This window comes from Alternaria incomplexa, assembly GCF_024043165.1.
Source record: "Alternaria incomplexa strain BMP 0042 chromosome Unknown scaffold_2, whole genome shotgun sequence".
NCBI lineage: Eukaryota > Fungi > Ascomycota > Dothideomycetes > Pleosporales > Pleosporaceae > Alternaria > Alternaria incomplexa.
This window is the reverse complement of record NW_026249851.1, coordinates 1849679-1871847: the sequence shown is the minus strand read 5'-3', so window position 1 is coordinate 1871847 and position 22169 is coordinate 1849679. Positions and strand designations below refer to the sequence as shown.

At 53.5% G+C, this 22169-nt stretch overlaps 5 protein-coding genes across 5 annotated transcripts; 3 read left to right on the top strand and 2 right to left on the bottom strand.

The window, feature by feature from the left end:
* Positions 1 to 1149: 1149 nt before the first annotated feature.
* J4E90_002135 (uncharacterized protein) lies at positions 1150 to 2272 on the bottom strand (the record flags this gene model as incomplete). The annotated part of the gene is made up of 3 exons (XM_051431716.1): positions 1150 to 1195; positions 1248 to 1895; positions 1953 to 2272. 3 exons carry the CDS (start codon positions 2270 to 2272, stop codon positions 1150 to 1152), a joined length of 1014 nt encoding a protein of 337 aa, XP_051294850.1.
* Positions 2273 to 4894: 2622 nt separating this feature from the next.
* J4E90_002134 (uncharacterized protein) lies at positions 4895 to 8333 on the top strand (the record flags this gene model as incomplete). Its single annotated transcript, XM_051431715.1, has 4 exons — positions 4895 to 4978; positions 5025 to 5968; positions 6042 to 7559; positions 7607 to 8333. 4 exons carry the CDS (start codon positions 4895 to 4897, stop codon positions 8331 to 8333), a joined length of 3273 nt encoding a protein of 1090 aa, XP_051294849.1.
* A 2705-nt stretch (positions 8334 to 11038) lies between these two features.
* Positions 11039 to 16132, bottom strand: J4E90_002133 (uncharacterized protein; the record flags this gene model as incomplete). Its single annotated transcript, XM_051431714.1, has 7 exons — positions 11039 to 12123; positions 12172 to 13956; positions 14016 to 14042; positions 15042 to 15057; positions 15108 to 15617; positions 15668 to 15783; positions 15835 to 16132. 7 exons carry the CDS (start codon positions 16130 to 16132, stop codon positions 11039 to 11041), a joined length of 3837 nt encoding a protein of 1278 aa, XP_051294848.1.
* Positions 16133 to 18521: 2389 nt separating this feature from the next.
* On the top strand, positions 18522 to 19570 carry J4E90_002132 (uncharacterized protein; the record flags this gene model as incomplete). Its single annotated transcript, XM_051431713.1, has 3 exons — positions 18522 to 19006; positions 19061 to 19181; positions 19232 to 19570. The coding sequence occupies 3 exons, from the start codon at positions 18522 to 18524 to the stop codon at positions 19568 to 19570; spliced, it is 945 nt and encodes a 314-aa protein (XP_051294847.1).
* Positions 19571 to 20032: 462 nt separating this feature from the next.
* Positions 20033 to 22164, top strand: J4E90_002131 (uncharacterized protein; the record flags this gene model as incomplete). The annotated part of the gene is made up of 4 exons (XM_051431712.1): positions 20033 to 20513; positions 20562 to 21268; positions 21322 to 21797; positions 21852 to 22164. The coding sequence occupies 4 exons, from the start codon at positions 20033 to 20035 to the stop codon at positions 22162 to 22164; spliced, it is 1977 nt and encodes a 658-aa protein (XP_051294846.1).
* Positions 22165 to 22169: the final 5 nt, after the last annotated feature.

Here is a 22169-nt window from a genome sequence, read left to right as displayed (position 1 = left end):
CTTCCCAAGCGGAGGTGCGGATGGACCAGATACGGTTGTTTAGCATGTCAGGGTGTTTCCAATCAGAGTTCGTGTATTCCTCTGGGTCGGGCTCAACCGCTCCACGTTGCGCAATGGTCGTTACTTGCTGATGGATGTTTTGCAGTGCGCCCGATAGCTTTCGAAGCATGCTGCTACTATCTAGGTCATCTACGAAAAGACCCAAAGTTTTGCAGACAGTGTCGAGAAACTCGACTGATCTTGTCAAAATCTTACCGCAATGAGTGGTGACAATCATCTTGTGGTTTATGGAACCCGACTCCGGTAGAGGCGTTGCTTTGACAAGCTCCTGTAATTCGGACCGTCGCATGGAAACGCCTTCACATACCGTCTCAGGCAAGGAGTGGTAGTAGTTGGTTGAGGTGAAAGCATCTTCTACAGGACTGGTTGAACGAACAAGAGACCTCGACGTCATGAGCTTCTCCACGTAGTCCAGGCAGGCGATGGACCGGTCTTTCCCGGTGGTACCGAGTACTACCGGCTTCCCACTTCTATGAGAAAGATCGTTGGTCTTGGACTGCAACCAGTGAAAGAAGGGCGGAACACATGTGGGGGAGCCGACAGCCGCTGGTTCTGCGGTTGAAACTTCTTCATCTCTTCCGTCACGAATCTGGTCATATGTAATCATAATGGTGATTGAGACAAGCTGGGCTGCTCGAGAGATAATGTCTTTCCAGTTCCCGGCCCCGGCAATAGTACCTCCATCCACACCCTCGACTTTCAAGTTGATCCCTTCGCCAACAAGGGGCCCCTCGAGAGACGGATTGCTGTGGAGAATTCGCGATTCCAGCTGGAAATAGGATCTGAAATCACCTATGGGATATATGAGGCTGCTCCCGTCGCGATTGTTGATGTGAACCTTGGTCAGAGTATTCTTCGTGATGCTCTGTCTGCCAAGAAGCCTAATATCTTCTTCAACAATGCCGATAGAATTTTTCATCGCTGTAGGCAGGGTTTCGTGTCCGTATGTCACAATAGCAGTAGATCCAATGTTGATGATCCACAGGCTGGGGACATGAACGATGTTATTCATCGGATCATTGCCAAACCTCCTGTATGACTGTTCCTCATCTCTCTCACGAACAGATTCATACGGATACAAAGCCTGCATCAAGGTACGTGGAGAGAACAGTGCATCTTCTTGCCCAGTAGTAGGCTTTGCAACTTGTTGGAGACTGAAGTAAGGGACGCAGCTGAAGATCACGGACTGTGTGTCTGTTGGATCGGATTCGTCGGCTCGAAGAACGGTCCCCGGCTCGATGAACCTGCCGCCTACAAATGGCTTAATCTTTTCGCCTCGCAGTTTCAACAAGATCTCGCGGATAAGGGCCTGTAGGCGGTCAGACAAATGTGGGATAGTGAGGCAGACGTTTTCGAAGCGATCAAAGTCGAGATGACTACCATTGAGGTGGTACCATGTTGTTGCTATGCTTGTTCGCAATCGAGGGCTCGCCAGACTTGGTAGAGTGTGAACTTCAAGCATGTTCTGGGTATCAGACTCGATCGCCACTGCTCTGGTGATTCTCCGTATTTCCAAATTCTTGTCTTCCGGTTCCTTCTTCTCTGTTCCCAGGCCCTCCTTGTTTTCGGGTTTATCAGATTCTTCACTCAAGGCGATGCTGCTGCTCGAAGGCTTGGTCCGCACCTGAAATGAGAGTCTGTTGCCCTCGATGTCCACTGGATGCATCGCATAGCGGTTGGGCTGTAGAACTGGGGGATCTCTCCGAGGCGTATCCTCTTCGCTGCTCAATGACCATGACTCTCTCTCACTGAAGTCTTCTGTGATGATACTGCTTTCTGATTCTTCGGGGGTTAAGACCCGGCGCGGGAGCTCAAATCTGAGCGCCAGTTCGTTTCTAGAACTAGTCGTCCCAGGCTCTACACGTGAAGTGCTTTGTGGCTGGGGTCGTGACGGTCGCCGGGAATTCCTCCATGAGCGACCATCGTTGCGCGTGGTAGTGGGTTGCTGATGCCCCGCGCTGGTCGATTGAAGCTCTTGAGCAAAATCGATGGGCTCCTCGGTGAAGTAGTCGGCTATCCATTGCGAGTTTTCTGCCTCCTTGGCCTCCTCACCTTCAGGGCTCAAGGTGACGTGTCGGGGCTGGTTTCCGCCCCCGTACAAATCATCGTGCGCAAGCTCATCAATGGAAGCTTCGCGCACCTCAGCCTGATATTGACGTGGGTGACGTGGGAGATGCGGCGTGGCTTCCGAATTTTGCGTTTGGCCCTCCATAGATGGGTGATCTGAGAGCTGGCGAGCGGAGTTGCGACGGCATGGGAGAGGGGACGGGACGAGAACAAGGCAGACATGATGTGTGGGGGCCAAAAGCTGAACTGAAGGAAGAGTGAGAGTCAGACGCTAGTATGTGCATGCAGTTGCACATGAAGACCTCAGCCTCTCCGGGGTTCAGCTCGACTCCAGCCTAGCGTCTGATTTGGTCAGCTATCGTGCCATCCTGATTGGCCGCAAAAGGGGCAAGCGCGCCGTCCCGCCATGCTTCGAACATGTGTTCTCCATCAGTCTAATCGTAGATTCAAGAGCCACAAGTTGTAGCAGTCGTCATGTGGCACGAAAGATCGCGAAGTCATCAAACATAGCTATGAGATTTGAATTCAAGCCCAGATCAAGGGCGACAAGCATATTACAAAGGCTACTACTGTTGACGACAAGATGAGACAAGTCTGGACAAAGGAAACAATCTGCGAAGGAACATGCTGCAATATCCAATATCGTCGAGCAAAAGTATCCAACTGGTATCAAAGGGCCCCGTCAATGGGCGGCGGTAAGGCTAGGTCGTAAATCGTGATGGTATCGTAAGGAGATGGGGTTAGAGAATGTTTGCGCGATTAGTGGTGGCGGTGGAAGGTCGGTTGGTGAGGGTATACGTGTGCCAGCGTATGTACAATTGTTGTCAGAGTGGGTGTCGGGTATGTTGAGCAGTGGTCATCTGATTGTGAGAGGCTGCTGAGCTGGCGCGATGGGTGACGGTAAGAACGATTGGGGTTGCTGCTGCGTGTTGATGGCGGTGGGGGTCGCCTGCTGTATGCGTGTTTGTGGTAGCTCCTTCTTCTTAACCAGCAAGCTCTTGAATGCGCCGAGCCATTTGGCCAGCGAGTCTTCATTGGAAGCGCAGAATTTGTAGTTCTTCTCCTCAGATATGACCTGCATGCAGTACTGCTTGCTTCGCGAGACTGGGTCTATGTCGACAGCATCGATGATGCTGGAAAAGGGAATGATATGGGTCGCGGAGTATTCGTCGTCGTTTTTGTAAAAGGCAAGGCACTTTGGCCGCAGGACCACCCAGATCTTCTTCCACTGGCGCACGCCGCCTTTGGACTTGAGAACATATAGCCAGCCGTGGTAGACTACGCGCTCGTTGGTGGGGGTGGCGCCGATGTTGCTCTGCTGGCTCGCATTGCGCTGTGTTTGCGGCGTTCGCGGGAGAGACTGGGCGGAGGCTTGGTTGGTGTCGGAGAAGTCGAAGTCGGAGATGGAGCCGCGCTCGCCGCCGGAGTAGTTAAGGGCTTGCGAGGGACGCCGGGCGCTGTGCATGTGCTCGGGGGCGATGGAGCTCGAGGGCCTCGGCTCTGTCTCGGAGGAGCTGGAGACGATGTTTTCTCTGGCCGCGCGACCGAAGCCTGAAAACGTCTTCCTCCCGGTGGTCGGGCTCATGACAGTCATCTCGGCCTCGTGCTCGCCGATGCGCGCCTCGGTGCGTATGAGGTGCACCCACTCCTGGGCGTCCTTGTCGGTGGTTGCGCCGAGGTGGTAGTTGCGGGCGGGCGAGAAGATGCCAAAGACGTGCTCCATCTTCTTCTTCGAGTCCCGCTGGCGCGCGACGGCCGTGATCTCGGCGAGGTTGATCTGGTGGCGCAGCTTCGTCTCGTCCTTGTCCTTGTAAATGGAGAGGCAGTTGGGGCGCAGGACGAGGTAGACGGGCTTCCATTGCTGTGCACGTGTTAGTAGACGTCATGGCGTGCCTGTCGGCAGCGTGCGTGCATGCGTGCCTTTGTCTTGCGCGTGCGCTTCACGACGGTGCCGGCCTTGATGATGCGGTCGAACTCGAAGCAGCCGTTCTGGTTGACGGGCGACATGATGTCGACGCTGGCATTCGCAATCTTGAGGTTCTGTATATGGGGCGGGTCCAGCTTCATGCCAGCAGAGCGGATGGCCACGGGTTTGGCGGGCGTGTGCTGGCCGTCCAGTGTCGCTGCCATGTCGGCGGTGGGAGTCACATTCACGGACAGGCAGGCGGGGTCGATAGTGGTATGGGTGAAGGCAGGCAGGCGGGAGGCTATAGGGGCGTTGCGGTGCTCGAGCGCGGTCGTTATATCCAAACTGTTATTCAAGATCGGCAAGGGCGACAGGGGCGATGCATGGGCATGGGGCAGGCACGAACCACACCAGCAACGGCAGGCGCACAGGCTATAAGGACGTGGCCAGCACCAAGGCCCGAGTCGCAGTGGTGAGGTCAAGCAAAAGACCGGCGACGATGATCCCACGACTAACACGCACGCGATGCGACGCGACCGCAGGGTGGCCGTTGGGCGTCTGTCGCCGTCAGCAGGGTCTGATGTCAGGGTGCAGCTTATCCATGAGCCATAGTGACGCGGCGGGGTGGTAGCGCCTCTGTTTCATCCAAATCTTCAACGCCCATCCCAAACCACACAACGAATCTGTAACCTCAACCACTGCTGCATCCCCTCCACCCCTCCAATTTGCCCTTTTTGGCCTTCGCGCCTCTGATCTGCAGCGAAACGGCCTTGCCCGCGCCCGACTGGGTCACATCGACACGCGAAACACGACAACCGCCTCAGCAGTTTTAGCTCCGAGTCTCGACCACGCTCGCCCAGGATGCCCGTCGTTCCGAGCGACAAGCTGGTGTCGCTGCAGCAGGCGGCTGATGGCATCAGGAACATTTGCATCCTCGCTCACGTGGTACGTTGACTGTCCGCGTGACGGCGACATGTGCTGAATGCAGCAGGACCATGGCAAGACGTCCCTCACCGACGCCCTCATCGCCACCAACGGCATCATCTCCCCCAAGCTCGCCGGCAAGATTCGCTACCTCGACTCGAGACCGGACGAGCAGCTGCGCGGCATCACCATGGAGTCGTCCGCCATCTCGCTATACTTTTCCCTGCTGCGACGGTCTGCGCCCGAAGCACAGCCAGAGCAAAAGGAATTCTTGATAAATCTCATAGACTCGCCCGGACACATAGACTTCAGTTACGAGGTCTCTACAGCATCACGTCTCTGCGATGGCGCTGTCGTGCTCGTAGACGCCGTCGAAGGCGTGTGTAGTCAGACTGTCACAGTCCTGCGACAGACATGGATAGAGAAGCTGAAGCCCTTACTCGTCATCAACAAGATGGACAGGCTAATCACAGAACTGAAGATGAGCCCTGGAGAGGCATATACACATCTGAGCAAACTGCTCGAACAGGTAAACGCCGTCATGGGCAGCTTCTACCAAGGCGAGCGCATGGAAGATGACCTCCGATGGCGCGAGAAGATGGAAGAGAGACTAAATGCTGCAGCTGAGAAGACTGACTCAAGATCCTCATCCATACTAGAAAACGGCGACAGCATAGACACCACCAACACGCCCGCCGAGTACGAGGAAAAGGATGACGAGGACATATATTTCGCCCCAGAGAAGAACAATGTGATTTTCGGCAGTGCCATCGACGGCTGGGCATTCACGGTAAGACAGTTCGCCAGCCTGTACGAGAAGAAGTTAGGCATCAAGCGCTCCATCCTCGAAAAGGTACTTTGGGGCGACTTCTACCTAGACCCCAAGACGAAGCGCGTACTCAGCTCCAAGCATCTCAAGGGCCGCCACCTCAAGCCCATGTTCGTTCAGCTCGTCCTAGACAACATATGGGCCGTATATGAGGCCACCACAGGAGGTAACAACGGGAAGGGGTGCGTGGATTTCCTTCCCTTGCGTGATTTGTCTGCATGTATCATAGCAATATACTTATACCTTCCATTACAGAGATCCTGCCTTGGTTGAGAAGATTACCAAATCGCTCAACCTTAACCTTCCAGCACATATCATGCGGTCGCGCGACCCGCGCGCGCTCCTAATGGCACTCTTCGCAGCTTGGCTTCCGCTATCGACCGCCTTACTAGTCTCCGTCACCGAATACCTGCCTCCACCCTCGAAAGCGCAATCCGAGCGCATGCCTGAACTCATCGACAGCTCCCCGGGCGCCGACTACGTTGCACCAGGGGTGCGCGACGCCATGACTAGTTTCAAGGCCTCCAAGGACGATCCTGTCGTAGCCTACGTTAGCAAGATGATCTCCATACCCTCCAGCGAACTACCACAGAACAAACGAAGAGGTGGTGCGCTCACGGCTGAAGAAGCCAGGGAGATGGGGCGAAAGAAGAGAGCAGAGATCGCCCGGCAGCAGGCTATCGCCAACGGCGAGGATGCTGATGTCGGTAGTGTCACCGACGCTCTGAGCTCTGCCGCCATCGGCGAGACTGAGACGCCTGTCGAAGAGACACCAGAGCCGGACGTAGAAGCCGAGCATCTCATCGGATTCGCACGGATCTTCTCCGGCACTCTGAGTGTCGGCGATGAAGTCTACGTCCTCGGCCCGAAGTTTACCCCGGCCAACCCACACGCCGCTCCGGAGCCGCAGAAGGTCAAGATCACTGCGCTATATCTGATGATGGGGCGAGGCTTAGAGCCTCTCACAACTGTCCCCGCTGGTGTCGTTTTCGGTATCGGTGGGCTCGAGGGTCACATCTTGAAGTCGGGCACGCTATGTTCTCAGCTTCCCGGATCGCTCAATCTTGCTGGTGTTCAGATGGGTTCAGAGCCTATTGTGCGTGTTGCGCTCGAACCCGAGAACCCCTACGATCTAGACAAGATGATCAAGGGTCTGAAGCTCCTCGTTCAGAGTGACCCATGCGCAGAGTACGAGCAGCTGCCAAGTGGAGAGCATGTCATCTTGACAGCCGGTGAATTGCATCTTGAGCGATGCCTGAAGGATCTCAAAGAGCGATTCGCCAAGTGCGAGATTCAGGCTGGTGAGCCTATCGTACCATACCGAGAGTCGATCGTGGCTGCAACAGAGATGAACCCGCCAAAGGACCCCAACCTACCACGAGGAACTGTTGTTGGCGAGACAGCTAGCAAGCACGTTTCTGTACGCCTTCGAGTCCGCCCACTACCAGCTAGTGTTACCGAATTCCTAGGGAAGAATGCTGGTGCTATTAAGAAGCTGTACTCGGATCGACGAGCCGAAGACGAAGGAGAACATGCTCCACATCACGTACATGGCGTCGAGGACGATGGCATTCAAGAAGCAGAACAGCGTGAAATTGGACAGAGCCTGAGTTTCGAGGAGTTCAAGAAGCAGCTCAAGGAAGCGTTCGCAGAGGCGAAGGGACAGAAGGAAATCTGGACCGAAGTCATTGAGAAGATCACAGCATTTGGGCCTCGTAGGATAGGACCGAACATTCTCGTCGATGCAACCAAGGATGGTATATGTGGTAGAGCGTGCGTACACCTATCTACGTTTTCGCTTCATTGCTAACTCTTTGCAGGCTCCGCGAATCAACATCCCCAGACGCCGACGCAGACAACCCCGCCGATCGCACCATTTCCGCACGCACCTTCTCTTCTACAATCTCATACTCATTCCAGCTTGCCACCGCGCAAGGCCCCTGTTGCGCCGAGCCCGTCCAGGGCATCGCCGTCTTCCTTGAGGACGTCATACTCAATATCCCCGATGACGAGAGCGCACAGGACCGCGGTCGCTTAACAGGTGAAGTCATCAAAGCCGTACGCTCATCGATCCACCAAGGATTCCTGGACTGGTCACCTCGCATGCTTCTCGCAATGTACAGTTGTGAGATTCAAGCCTCCACCGACGTCCTCGGTCGCGTCTACGCAGTCTTGACGCGCCGCCGCGGAACCATCCTGTCTGAAACACTCTCCTCTACTTCCTCTGCATCTACCACCGGATCACAGACCTTTACCATCAACGCGCTTCTCCCCGTTGCCGAATCTTTCGGCTTCAGTGACGAGATCAGAAAGCGAAGTTCTGGCTCTGCAAGCCCGCAATTGCGCTTCGCTGGATTTGAGATGCTGGACGAAGACCCCTTCTGGGTGCCGTTCACCGAAGATCAGCTCGAGGATTTGGGTGAGTTGGCGGACCGAGAGAATGTCGCCAAGCGATACGTAGACAAGGTCAGGAGGAGAAAGGGATTGAGGGTTGCGGGTGAGAAGGTGGTTGTGGATGCGGAGAAGCAGAAGACGTTGAAGAGATAGTCTGGTGTTGTAGGATACAAAAAGAACACGGGGTGATTTAGAGTATGGATTGAAACGACCGTGGCGACGACCATGGCGAACGATATGATGAATCCTCGTTCAATCGATAAGGCGCACGTGACGTTTCACTAGGGCATACATAAAGTCCCCCGAGTCTTTCCACACTCTTTTCTCCTGCACACAAATTGTACAAATTCAAAAGGATACGCGAAAGCACGTCTGTGCCTTCTCAGGCCTTCTTTCCAAAAGGCCGTTCTTTCCCCGTCATGTGTCTGCCTCGGCCTCGTTCCTCTTACACCAAAATGGATAGAAACCTCGGCCATGGTGGGCCTGGTATCTGGGTTCCCAAAAACATCAGGGAATCAGCCTGATGGGATTTCTAAGGCGTGCCACGAGTTCAAAATTAGTAACGAACGACGTGATGTCGTGTTTCGGTTGTTATCGATCGATAATCAAAATGTCGCCTGTCTCGAGCTATGACTGCTCTTCTTCTGGTCTTGATACATCTACAGAAAACCTTCAAAACATCAAGAGCGAAATCTGCGAGCAACGCGGTTCTTCGTCTCTTTTCTCTCTTTTACAGGGTCGACACATCGAAAACTCATGGTGAAGATCAGAATGCTGCGCTGCGCTGCGCTTCTTTGCAAAAACGTCCAGCGCAACATGATGATGTCGCGTCCTTGGCTAGGAGATGTAGTGATATATCTTTCAGTCAGTTGGAGACTAATGCGACATCTTTCACCCACTTGGCAAAACAACGAGGACACTGTTATTACTTTGTAATGATCTTCGCTCTTTTCTCAAAACGTGATGTTAGCTGTTCATGACTTTCCCTGGGTGGCTTGGAACAAAAGAGGTTCATAGCAAAGTTATGTTATGTCGCGGCGCTCGCTCGTTTGTACATGCCACAACCAAAGACGGAAGGCATCACTAAGGCTGTGTATCGATCGCTTTACCCTGTGATATATGCGAATAAAGGCAAATGGCGATGATAATTCAAACAGAAAGGACCGTGCGTCAGAGGGAGGATATAAGATGCTGCCCGTCTTCCATTCCTCATCTTCTCCTCCTCATCTTCATCATTTCCTGTATTGTTAGACTAAAACTCGGGCTACGAAGTACGATGTCCTGCGTCCTGTTTCTTTCTGGAATAACACCGCCAAACCTCATGTTCTGTGTAGTTCAAACACATGACGTTCGCTGCGCCTTCGATTTCCCGAAAGCTGAATTCTAAAAGCACAGATGACATTGTTATGTGTTGCGCAAAAGCGAGTCCGTATAAAGTGTTGCAAAGAAGACACGGTTGTAAACTATTTCCTCGCTCGTACAGTCCTACAAAATGCTACCCAGCACGTTTCATGAAAGCATCCTTTGCCTTGCTCCATACTCTGTAAAATTGACGATCGAACTATAAAACCTCATCCTCAACGACTGCTTGCTTCTCCAACGTCGCTCTCTGCATACGCGCCATTTCAAAATCAACTCCATCACTATCCATGTCCTTTGGCATTTTCTCCTGTTCCAGAGGCATAGTCCTCGCATGTAAAAGCTACGTGCGATTCCCATCGCTTCTCAAAACAAGTATGCAAAGTCTCTATGGTTGTCTTTCTGGCCGTGTTCATACCCGTATTCTGTATGCTTCACTACCATATCACGCGGCAAGTTATCACATGGCTTCTTTTCGGCCTGGAGTCTTTGGTCCGAGTATATAAAAACCACGGCTGGGCTCCCTCTCCACCTCTTCATCTCCATTCATCCACTGCTCTCCACCAAACGAAATCAGGAACATGTCTATGTTCCGCCGTTCTTCTCAAAAAAGAAAACCAAATCCGCGAATGTGCTTGGCCTCTCCTCTCGCGGAAAGAAACAATGGCTCAATGATCAGTAAAAATGCCATTTGAGAATTTACATGGATATTGGCCGACCTAAAAACGCCCCACAAAACTCGGTATGACGTCTCGTTCGGAATATCAGAGGCCATGAATACTTATCGACATTACCCATCCTCTATGTCATCTTCGAGCCCTCGTCCGAAAAATGGATACCAAAATATCACTTCGATGAATCCATGTGCTCTGCTGTTTTCCAAAAACCCCGTGAACATGGCTCATGGCCCAGGCTAGTAGCCTACTTACCACAATCCCGACCTTCTGGCGGGTTCGATGCTCGAGTATGTTCCTTCACTATGCCTGTAACCTACAAAAATGATGATACCAACGCCTATGCGTGTCAAAAATATGGCGGGGCTTTCCATGGCGTGAAGCAAACCGACCCTTCGTCTACAAACTGGAGAGGTTGCGGAAGACCGCAGACATGGCATTTCGCAAAGTGGCTTTCGTTGGGTCATGGCTAAATGCGGCCAGTACGACCCTCACATCACCAGGTCTTTCTGGGGGACAAAACTCTCGTGCACCAAGTAAAAGCAGACACCGTGCTTCTTTTTTGCAAGTTCTACATGCCTCACGAGAACTAGCACTTCGACAGAATAAACGCGGAAAGCGGCTCGAAATCACAGCCCACGAAGTGGTATCGCGTGTGAATGCTTTCCCTTCCCATAACCATATCAACTAGAGATGTAGACACCCATCCCATCTCCATGAAGTTTTCGTAACAGCATGGCATCCTAGTCCACCAGGACACCTCGACATATCCTCTCATATCAAAACTCGTCATCCTTCCCGCCCGCACGACCCAGAACACATAGCCTAGGCACTACCCGGCGGTCCGCCCATGTTCAAAAGGATATCTAACATGTCCATACCACCGATATCCGGTCCCATAGCCGTCTGATTGATCTCCGCACCCCACTGATCTAGCAAAGGATCAAGTGGCAGTGCAAGCCAATCCTGATCTTGACCGGCGCCCCAACTCGCACCACTATTTGCCCACTGACTCCAACTGGTGTTGTTATTGCCGTTGGAGTTGTTGTTGTTTGTATTGTTGTTCTGGTAGTTCTGATAGTTGCCAGGCGGCGGCATGATGCTGATGGAGTTGCTGTTGGGGTCGTAGGGTTCGGCTGAAATACCCCAGAGAGGTGTCGCCCGACCACTTGCACCGAGACCCATGCTAGGGGAGCCGGGCACGCTGGTACCAGTACCAGAAAAACCCGTTTGCTGAGATCCCATGTATGCCGGTGCAAGGTGGTTGGTGTTGTTGAGTGGGGCAGGCGGAGGCATCAACGGTGCCTGGTTCGGGCTCTTGCTCCCGGCGCGGGATATGCCACTCGAACCGTTGGCAGCCAGGCGCACGAAGCGCGAACGGATGCGGTGGGTCAGGGTTTCGACGAGGTCAGCGAAGCGGTTACCGACGTGCACATCGTCGACTATGCTCGTTCGTAGGGCATCAACTGAGTCGCTGAGCAGGCTAAGGCTGACAGCCACGTCTTCTTCGGTTGCGCCCAACGCAAATGTCTTGAGCAATATTATAGCCACACTGACGATACGGAAGAACGTGCGCACTGGCGCATGCCGTAGATAGCCACCAGGATGCAGACCCTCCACCACAACTTTCAGTACGTTGCGTGACGCATCGATGACTTCGTTGATGTAGTGGCGATCGTTCGCGTACCACTTGACGAGTGTACTAAAGGGGATAGCGCCGCCGTCATCGTTACCGGTGCCATTGCCGTTGCTGTTTGGAGTGCGTCCGTTCATGCCGTTGGGCTGAGCATGTGTCTGTAGCGGAGTGTTGTGTGTGCAGCGTTCTACTACTGCTTGGAGAGCGAGCGAGTTGAGATATACACGCGTGTACTCAAACTCGATGATGAGGACGTGGCGGAGTTGCGCCGGAACTAGAGGTTGTTAGACAAAGTGTGTGAGCAGTGCAATAATAGTCCTACCTTGAGGGGCTCGGTCGAAGCATTTCCTCCACTCCACCAATGGCCCTTGAAAGAACTTCAGCATCTCCTCGTAGCCTCCCGACTTGAGCAGCTCTCTGGTCTTCCGTCGATTGGAGAACAACTTCAGGTTTCCCATCTCCATGACCTTGGCAATGCGAGCCCAGAAGTCGAGCACGAGATCTTGAACAGCATGGCGTTCTTGGGTAGCGATGGACTCGAGCGGAAGGCGCTGGCCATCTGAGCGCATTCCAAATTGAGCTGGAGGAGCCTTGATGCGACTGATGCGCTCTTTGTATAGCTCAAGTGGTGAGGGGCCGCCGACCAGGTTCTCATCTCGCTCAAGCTTGGGAAGCATAGAGGTGAGGCCCAGTCTGCCACTGGTCTGGGTGACGTATATGATGAGCAAGTCGCGGAGATGGTTCTTCCTCCGGTAATAGGCCTTCACTGTCGCATGCGAGAGGTGCTGATTTGCCTCTTCGAACTCGGTCTCGTTCGTCTCGTCGAAGACACCAATCTCGAAAGCGAGCGTCATGGCGTTGCCCAGCAGCATCCAGCACATGCGATCACTGCGCCAACACGGCTCCAGCCAACTGTCAATGCGCTTGTCGCCCACGCCTTTGTACATATCAGCCTTGGGTCCTGCCTCGTACGGGTCGTCGGGGAGAACGAGTTCGTCGTCGTCATCGCCAGGAGGGAAGTGCAGCGCGCGGGGATGCCATTCGGTAAGGAGCATCAGACTCTCGACAGTGCCAAGTGTACGAAGGCCCTTCCGCGACAGAGGGTTCACGTCGGATCCAGGCTGCTGGCCTGCGCCACAGAAGCCGCCGCCGAACTGCTCTTGTCCGAAGATCATGCGATCTATCATGCCCTGCAGGTACTTCCATAGCTTCTCGTGGATGAGATATGACCGAGATGTTGCGCCAACGCCACTCGAGCCGCTCGGTTGGGAATACCTCGCCGATATGGTCAATAGCGTGATGACCAGCATGGGCTCCTCCTTAAGCAGCTTCGCGTGAAAAGCATGATCGCGGTAGTCTGGCACGACGATGGGTGTGAGCGGCGACAGGAAGGCGTAGAAGTAGTCGATGTATGCGATGGCCTCTTTTGCCGTGAGCCATCCTGCGCGCACAAAGCGGAACTTTGACCAGGCTCTCACGGCGTCGGCGAAGGCAGCTTCGTTCGGAGGGTCGGGCAGCATTGGCTGCTGTATAGCGGGATCGACCGAGGGCTCGACGGTGGCGCGCGAGTTGGCGCGCGCATGGGATGTGTTGGGCCGGGGGCTTGCGAAGTTGGTCTGCGAGCCGGGTGTGCTGCCGAGGGTCGGTCGCTGCATGCTCGAGCTGCTTCCGGTGCGGTGGTGGTTGTTCATGCCCGCCGCCTCGAACAGCAGGTTCAGCGCATCGTGGCCGCTGTAGACCTCGCCCGCCTGCAGCGTCGCGACCGTCTCGTTGTTCACCTTCTGGTCCTCTTCCTCGTTGGGCGTGGGCTGGTGGCCGCCCGACGTGTTCGGCCGTCGCAGCGGTTCGTACCGTCCGATGGAGCCGCCTGGGGTCAGAGGCTGCGATATGTACGCCGGGTTGGTCGTCGTGGTGATCAGAGGCTCCGGCAGGCCATCTGAGCGCTGGCGCTTCCGGCCATTGCGCAGCTCGTAGTCGTCGACCTCGTCATAGTCGTCCTCGCCGTCGGCCTTGCGCTTCCGGCGTGTCGCAGAGAAGAAGCACTCCTTACTCTCCCTCCTGCATCGCACGCAGGGCGGGTCGTGTGGGTTATCTACCGGGCCAAGATCTGGAGATATCAGCAATTGCGCGATAAGCACTCTGCAGCGTCAACGTACCGCATCGCACCTTGCGGCGTCTGCACGGGATGCAGGCCTGGTAGGTGCGCGTGTGCTGGGCATTCTGCGTGCGCGGCGGTGGAGAAGCGTTGGAGCCCGCCGTCGACATGGTGGTGGTGGATTACGGTCGGCTTGCACCGGCTGAGAGCTGGCGGACTTTGGCTCTGATAAGGGCTGGAATACCGCCGAGGCTCCTCAATCCAGCGAGACGGTACCTGCATGCAATATGCAGCAAGTGTGCGCAACGGTAACGCCTACAGGAAGGTCTTCGTGTATGACTCCGTGTAATTCTGCTATTTGTTATCGTCGACTTGAGCTTACGGTACTGAGGCGTCGAAGGACTCGGGAGCGGGTCACGAGCGCGGGGGCTTTGGCTATTACGGAATGGCGTGTCCGCTCCTCCAATCTTGAACACAACACCACGTAACAGTCGCAAACTCCCTCGGGTACCTCACGATCCAGTGCCGGATCACGCGTTGAGTGTGGCCGTGCAATCCGCTGCTTACGTCAGGCCGACCGATGCTTCCTGGGCGTACCTGCTGCTCGCGGCATGTGATCTGCTCGTGCACTCTGCGCGTGGCACAGCACCCAATCCGGCCAATGGGCAGTGAGCGGAGACCACGAACGTCATATCCGTCGTCTTTGTCCGTGTCTCGATTTGGCACGGTTGGAGGCTGGGATGTATATTGTCGCTACTCACGCGTCACGAACAGCCCGAGGTCGCGTCTCGATGACATGCCATAGCTTCTACTAGCGCACAATTGCATAAGCATGTACCCGGGTCGGAAGAATAGCCACAGGCCTTGGACAGAAGATAGGATTATCTTTCAGCTGGAGATATGGATACATGCAACACCAGCACGCTGAGCACCTGTTAAGCCGGAAGACGAGTACCCTCAACATAACCCCCAACTCCCTTTGGCCACGCAATGTATCCAGACAGTCATCTCGATCAATATCGACCTGACGCCAATGTCGCATCCCTCCAATGTGCCATCGCTGGCTTCACCCCGGGTTTCTTAGCACCAGAACCCACAGGTCATGTCCGAAAGCTGCAACGCCGTTAGTCATCGTGCCATTCAGGAATCCCAGGATAACTTACCCTCGGGTGATCGTTCTGGTGATTCTCATCACAGTCAGTCTCGCCGCGCGTCCACGGGTTCCAAGAGCACATGCCCATCGCATCGGGGGTATTGGTGGTCAGAGTGCTCCAGTAGCCACCCTTCGGCTCAAACGCAAAGTACATCTGTTTGTCTTCCGACCTGTAGAACACAATCAGGCCGCCCATGCCTAACAGCCTCACAGCACTCTTGTCGATACGACCGGTTCCCTCAGGGTACGTGATGACGGATTTACGGTTGTTGTCTTCGACGCTGTAAAGCATGCCAAGCATCTGGTTGTGCCAGCCTTCTGCGGGCGTGTGAAGACACTGCTGGAATAGTTGCAGTTTGAAGGAGCAGAACCCTGGGGCGTAGTTCGCAGAGGTCGAGTTGGTAGCGGCTGGACTGGGTGGCATCGAAAGCATCTCGGGGAGCGCCTCGGAGCGCGCGCGCTTCACGGTGAAGTCTGACTCGGGCTTTGTGCAGTCGAATTCGCAGGTCAGGGCTTGAGACTTCAAGAATGGTCAGTGGGAGTAAGCAGAAGAGTATCTTGGGAACTAACTCGATGATTGCGGTCACCATCGTTGCAATCCAGCGGCAGGTTGTCCCACGGCTTAGTGGTGCAGTTGAACTCGCTGTCTCCATTCTGGTTAGGCCATTCAGCGTCGCCGTAGATGACTATCTCGCGTCAGCACTTTTGGAATCCCAGTGGGCGGCGATAATACACACATCCGATACTGTCCCTCTCATATCCAATCTTCAGTTTCTTTCCAGCAACCACGCCCGTGAGCGTCTCTCCATCGGTCAAGTCAATGAAGTCAGTTTGCTCCATAAACTGGTTGCCAGCGCCATCATAAATGGGTGAGAGGTCGACGTAAGTGTTGGCGCGGTCGTCCCAGCAATCCTGAGTGACGACTGCGTCGAAGGAACAGCGACCGGGTGTGAAGTCGGGACCGACACCTTGAGCGACTACAGAGGTAGTCAACAAGAGGAGCGCGGAGGCGACAAGGGTAAATATGATGAACATGTTGGTAATATTGGTGCTTCAAAGCCGGCGGGATGATTGAGGAAGGTATCAAGGGTAGGAATAGGCTGGGGCGGAAGGTGAGTGTTGTAGCAGGAGATATGACGTGATCGCTGGTCGCAAACGCTCAGATGTTGGACATTTCAAGTAGTGAATGTGTTGTGGTAATTTTGAGAATGAAGGGGTGGTCCGAGGTTAAGAGTGCCCACTGCACTTTCCTGGGACAGGGTAATGACTGGGCTTCCAGGATCCACGTTCGAGCCACAATTCGTCTCGTTACTCGTCCGAACCGCGATTCTTTGTTTCTGGTGTGGTTCCTCCTGACAGATCCGGCGATCGCGCGTTTGTCATTACGCCAACAAGCCACATGTCGATGGAATGCTGCCCAAGATGTGAGAGACAACTGTGTCATGTGGTACATACTCCAATACTTGGCGCTACGTATGTGTAAAAAGTCCAACGATTGAGGCGACGCTCGCCATTGTCTGATGCGTAGACAGAAGCTTGTGGTATGAGGGCGCGCCGGATCAGGCTGCTAAGGCTGATACAGGTATCGTGTCACCTACCCAGGTAGTTACCATAGGTTTTAGTGTTTGGAAGCTGGAAAGCGCAGTGCATGCAAGAGATTCAGATAAACGATCATTCTCCTCCTTCGAACATGACGCATAACTACCTAGGTATACATGTATGATCCGTTGCACCGAAGAAGCCACGAGAAGCGTGCTGGCTACGTACAGTCGCAGCTACCAGTGATTTGTCGTTTTCCAGACAAAGAATGAGAGCAAGCTCGCCATGTTTTCAGATCCTCGATTGACTCACAATCAGTTTGACTTAACATATAATCTGCGCAGTTCATTGATCGTCTGCGAAGTGCCTAGATCAACTCTAGTGATCAATCCGACATGTCGCTTAATGCATCCTCATCCCGCGCAGACGAACCGACAAGGGCGCCGCTGTACGAGATACTACCAGTTACAGGGAAAGGAAAAGGCATTGTAGCTTACTCTAACATACCGAAGGGAACACGAATTCTGTGTGAGAAGCCACTTCTCACATTGGCTACCGAGATTGACAGCCTCGATGATAACATCGTGAGGAAAGTTACAGCTCTTTCTAAGGATCAACAACGCCAGTATTTTAGTCTCTGCAACAGCCGCACCAACGGCAATGCCTTCACCGGTATCTTCCAGACAAACGCTCTACCATGTGAGTCAACACCGCCGACCGTCGGCATTTTCCCGACTATCTGCCTGATCAACCACTCTTGTGTACCCAATTCACAGCATAGTTGGAACACCATGAAGAATAGCCAGATGATACATGCAGTCAGGGACATTGAACAGGGGGAGGAGATCACGATTTGCTACGGCAAGCAAGAGGCTTTCGACGCGCGACGTGATTATCTAATCGAATCGTTCGGTTTCGAGTGCGACTGCAGTGTCTGCTCGCTTCCAATTTCGGAAAGACAAGAGAGTGATGCTCGCCGTATTCGCATCGAGCAACTTGACAAAGTCATGGGTGACATGAAGCGCGCCGTATCCAAACCAGGTATTACAATCTCCACCGACCCCGTTCTGAGGCACATTTCGCTAAGTCATCATAGTAAGCACAATCTTTCAGATCGAAAGCAGACACGAGAATGAGTTCTCGCACACCTTTCATGACGTCCGCTAACTTTTGCTCGTGTGCTTTAGGGTGAAGTTTTAGCGCACTGCCGACACATGGTACGTCTCCTAAATGAAGAATTCAGAGGTTGCGCCACCACCATGGAGTCGAGACTATACTTCGACGCCTTCCAGATCGCCATTATGCATGGTGATCAAGCTCGTGCCAGCGTCTTCGCGGGAAGAGGTTACGACGTCCGGCTCGTTTGCGATGGAGAGGATGGTTTGACAACACAGACGATGAAGAATTTCCATGTCGACCCACATACACATCACCTCTTTGGATATTCTTCTCTGATATGGAAAACGAGCCAAGGTGATATTCCGGAAGGTCTAAGTGAGACGGAGCTTGAAGACTGGCTCTGGCGATCGCAATCAGGTTGATCTGCGAACTCGGAGGTGTGAGAAATACCCACGCACGTGTTACAATGTTGATTTCATGGTGTGGGAGTAAACAGTGGGTTTGAGAGGTGATAGAGCGGCTTGACAACGTGATGAGATCCTGGTTTGCGCTTAGCTGATGTAGAAAAGGTCACTCACTCACTCACAATCTATTTCTTCTAAACCCCTACCATTCTCTTGCCTTCGTTCATCACAGCGAGGGCAGTAACGTCTTTGCCAAAGCGGCACAAGAGCGTGATAATCACGAAAGTTTGCCTTCGCGTCAGCGGTCGCAAAAGATATACTTAACTGCTGCAATTAGTTTCACTACTGCCGCATCTCATACAATGAGTTCCTCACTCTACGATGTTCGAAAGATCCCAGGAAAAGGCAGAAGCCTGGTCGCTCGCTCCGACATTCCTGAAGGCACCCGTATCCTCTCCGAGAAACCGCTGCTCATGATACCTAACAACATGTCCAACGAGCAACTGGAGGCTCGACTCGCACGAGATCTGAAGGCCCTGGACAAGGATCAGCAGCGACAGTTCTTTTCCCTCCACAACAGCTACACTGGCAAGTACGTCCTCGGCGGCATCTTCAAAACAAACTCAATGGCTTGCGGCAGCAACTTGTCTGCTATTGCAATCTTTCCTACCATCAGCTTCATCAATCACAGTTGCCTCCCAAATAGTCATTACAACTATAATGACTCCATGGGGATGCAGACAATCCATGTCACTCGCGATCTCCGCGCCGGAGAAGAGATAAGTATCTGCTACACCGACTCTGGAAGTGCCAGTGTTCGCCAAGCTTACCTGAAAAAGCATTTCGGGTTCGACTGTTCGTGTGCAATCTGCTCGCTCTCAGCTACTCATCGGAATGCCAGCGACGCGCGTCGTGAGGAAATCTCTCGTCTCCAGGACACATTTGCTGAAGCAGATCGCGCGATGTCCAAGCCTGAAGAGGCATTTTTCGACCTTCGGAAGATAGTCGAACTCTTGAACAAGGTACGTGTTTTGCCTAGTGAAACTGCAAGCCCCAGATTGATGGTTTCCAGGAGTTTAAAGGTGCTGCCAAAGTCCCAGAGGCGGATATCTACTGCTATGCGGTACAGCTTAGTCTCTTCCATAGTGATGAGGCGCGAGCAAGTGTATTCGCTGAGAGGGCGTATCAGGCGTTGCTCATCTGTGTGGGCGAAGACGGTGAGAATACACAAGAGATGAAGACTCTGATAGACAACCCAGCCTCTCACGCAGACTTTGGATCGATGTCGAACATATGGAGATCTAACAAGTACAATGCTCCAAGAGGTAGAGACTTTGGCAAGAGTCACTTCGAGGATTGGCTTTGGCATTTGGTCGAGAGGTTGGAGATGGCAGACCTTAGCGATGATTAGTTCATCAACTGTTGGCGGGGATAGGGCCTTGTAGCCAGTTTGGAGCTGCGCAAACTGTGTCCCGAATTGCGTGTAGCTGCATCTTTGCGGCGAGTAAATTCGGATGCCTATGCGACTCAGAAATAGCTTGTAATAGAGGATGCATCATATTCCGGCAACACTGTGATCCATCTCTGTGCTATAGCGGATGTAATACATGCGGCGGTGTTGTTGCAGACTTCGCAGGTGGTGCTTACTGCATATCCCGACAGTATCTCAGACGAAGACGATGAGCGAGTGTGGTGCCTGCTGCTTCCAACGAAGTCGATGATCTGTTGTTCAGGAGTCGAGGACGCGAGAGGTGCGCGGCCTTTCGGGCCGATTCCGGCATAGATCAGCGCGCGAGCTGCACTCCAAGGTGCGCGGCGATGCTTCTGCATCCGCATCCCGCCCCCACCTCTGCACACTAGAGAAGCTCCATGCATGGAGCACCGAAGACCACGCGATGCTCTCTCATGCGATCGTTGTCGCGCGAAGAAGCTAAAGTGCTCGAAAGATGCGCCAATATGCACTTCCTGCGCCCATAGCGGCTCGCACTGCCATTACAGTGGCAAAGTCGCTAGATCACCCTTGACACGGGCATACCTCACGGGTGTAGAGAAGCGACTGCACAGTCTGGAGTCTCTGGTCACGCAGTTGCTACCTGGAGTTGATATTGAAGACTTGTTATCAGCTCCAAATGTGGCTGGCTCTGCACGATCCGTCATCATCCAGTCTCAGACGCCAGAAGTAGCACCAAGCCCCCAGGGCAGCACTCACTCAAGCACACATGAGCCTGCGTTACCTGAAGCTGTGCCGAACAATGTCGATGGCTTCAATTGGCAGGAAGAAGACGTCAATGTCGATGGGCTGACTGATGGCATGGCCGCCCTGTCAGTCGAGCCTACTGGTGTAGGTTATTTGGGTCAGTTGCTTCACTCGAAGAGCAAAACGCGTGACTGAAACTATCTAGGCTCGACTTCTGGTGTCGTTTTTCTTCGATGCTTGCTTGACTGGGCCGGCTTTCTGCACCAGTCTGTTCCCCGACCTCAGCAGAGTGTGACGACTCCATCTGCTTCCTTTCGCAATGTATTGGCATCATCGCTCATCTCGCATGCAGCTCTCACAACACAGCTGTCATCGAGCTTGATTGATGCCTACTTTGCCAACTACCACGTAGTCTATCCATTCGTTCACGAAGCAACATTCCGAGCGCAGTACCATGAAGTCGTCCCGCGGCCCTCGAAGAAGTCATGGAACATGCTTTCTCATGCAATCATAGCACTGGGTGCGTGGTCGTTGAACAACGATCAAATTGGACTGGAAGACTACTTATACCGCCGGGCCTTGACCTTGGGTCAGGAAGAGTCGGTGTTTGAAGCTGCCAGCCTGACCTCTGTACAAGCACTCATACTTCTGAGCAACCTTAGTCAGAAGCGCAATAGCCCAAATACAGGATGGAATCTGTTGGGCCTCGGTGTTCGCACAGCGCTGAGTCTAGCCCTCCACAGAGAACTTCCTCACTGGAACATCACCCTGATCGAGCGCGAGACGAGACGTAGAGTATGGTGGGGTCTCTACATCTTCGACAGTGGAGCTTCGACGACATTCGGTCGCGCTATCATGTTGCCTGACCAAGAGACTATGGATGTTCATCCTGTGCTGAACATCCACGACGAGGTATGACCGTCCAGCGAAGTTTGTATAGCCGTCGCGAAACTGACGCATGCTAGTCACTTACACCACAAACTACAACGCTGCCCACTGAGGTTGACGAACCGACTATATACTCCTCTCTCAGAGTGCAGAGTAGTTTTCACCTACAGACGAACCACATCTCAAACAAACTACTGGCCGAACCCGGGCTCTCTGCGGAGGCCGCGCTCGCTTTAAACGCTTCCATAGATGCGTGGACACACACAGTTCCGACATATTTCCAGCTTTCGCATGCACCCAGATCGACGGCTCCATGGTACTCATTCGCCCGCTCTCGACTGTGGTGGAGGTTCTGGAATCTCAAGATCATCATATTCCGACAGATCTTATTGCGCCGAGCCATTTCCGAGCGAGGCCAGATCCCAGACCTAGCCATGCAGTCAAGCCAAGAGGACTGTAAGCGAATTTGTCTTGAAGCCGCGCATTCTACAGTGGTTTCGATACATCAATATGCAACACAGGACTTGAACAGACTGGAGGGGTGGTACGCGACGTAAGCATCTAAATTGGACCCTTCATATCAATGTCTAAGCTGATCGGGTTACAGGTACTTCCTTTTCCATGCGGCACTAGTAATAACCCTTTGCATCATCAGCTTTCCACGCGCTGAGGAGACTGCAATTTGGTACGACGATGTTCGCTTAGCCCGAACCACCTTCCGCGAACGGCTTGTTGGGGATTCGCTGTCGGCTCGCTGCGTGGCCATCCTCGACCAAGTGGTGTCTGACGGTGAATTGGACTCCGGTACACTGCAGGATCTGGAGCTGGATAAAGACGCCTTGAGTACGTTTCCATGGTCCGTTGAGTCCAATGAGTTATTCAACTCCTTCGATTGGGATTTTACTACGTCCGGTTTCTAACCTCG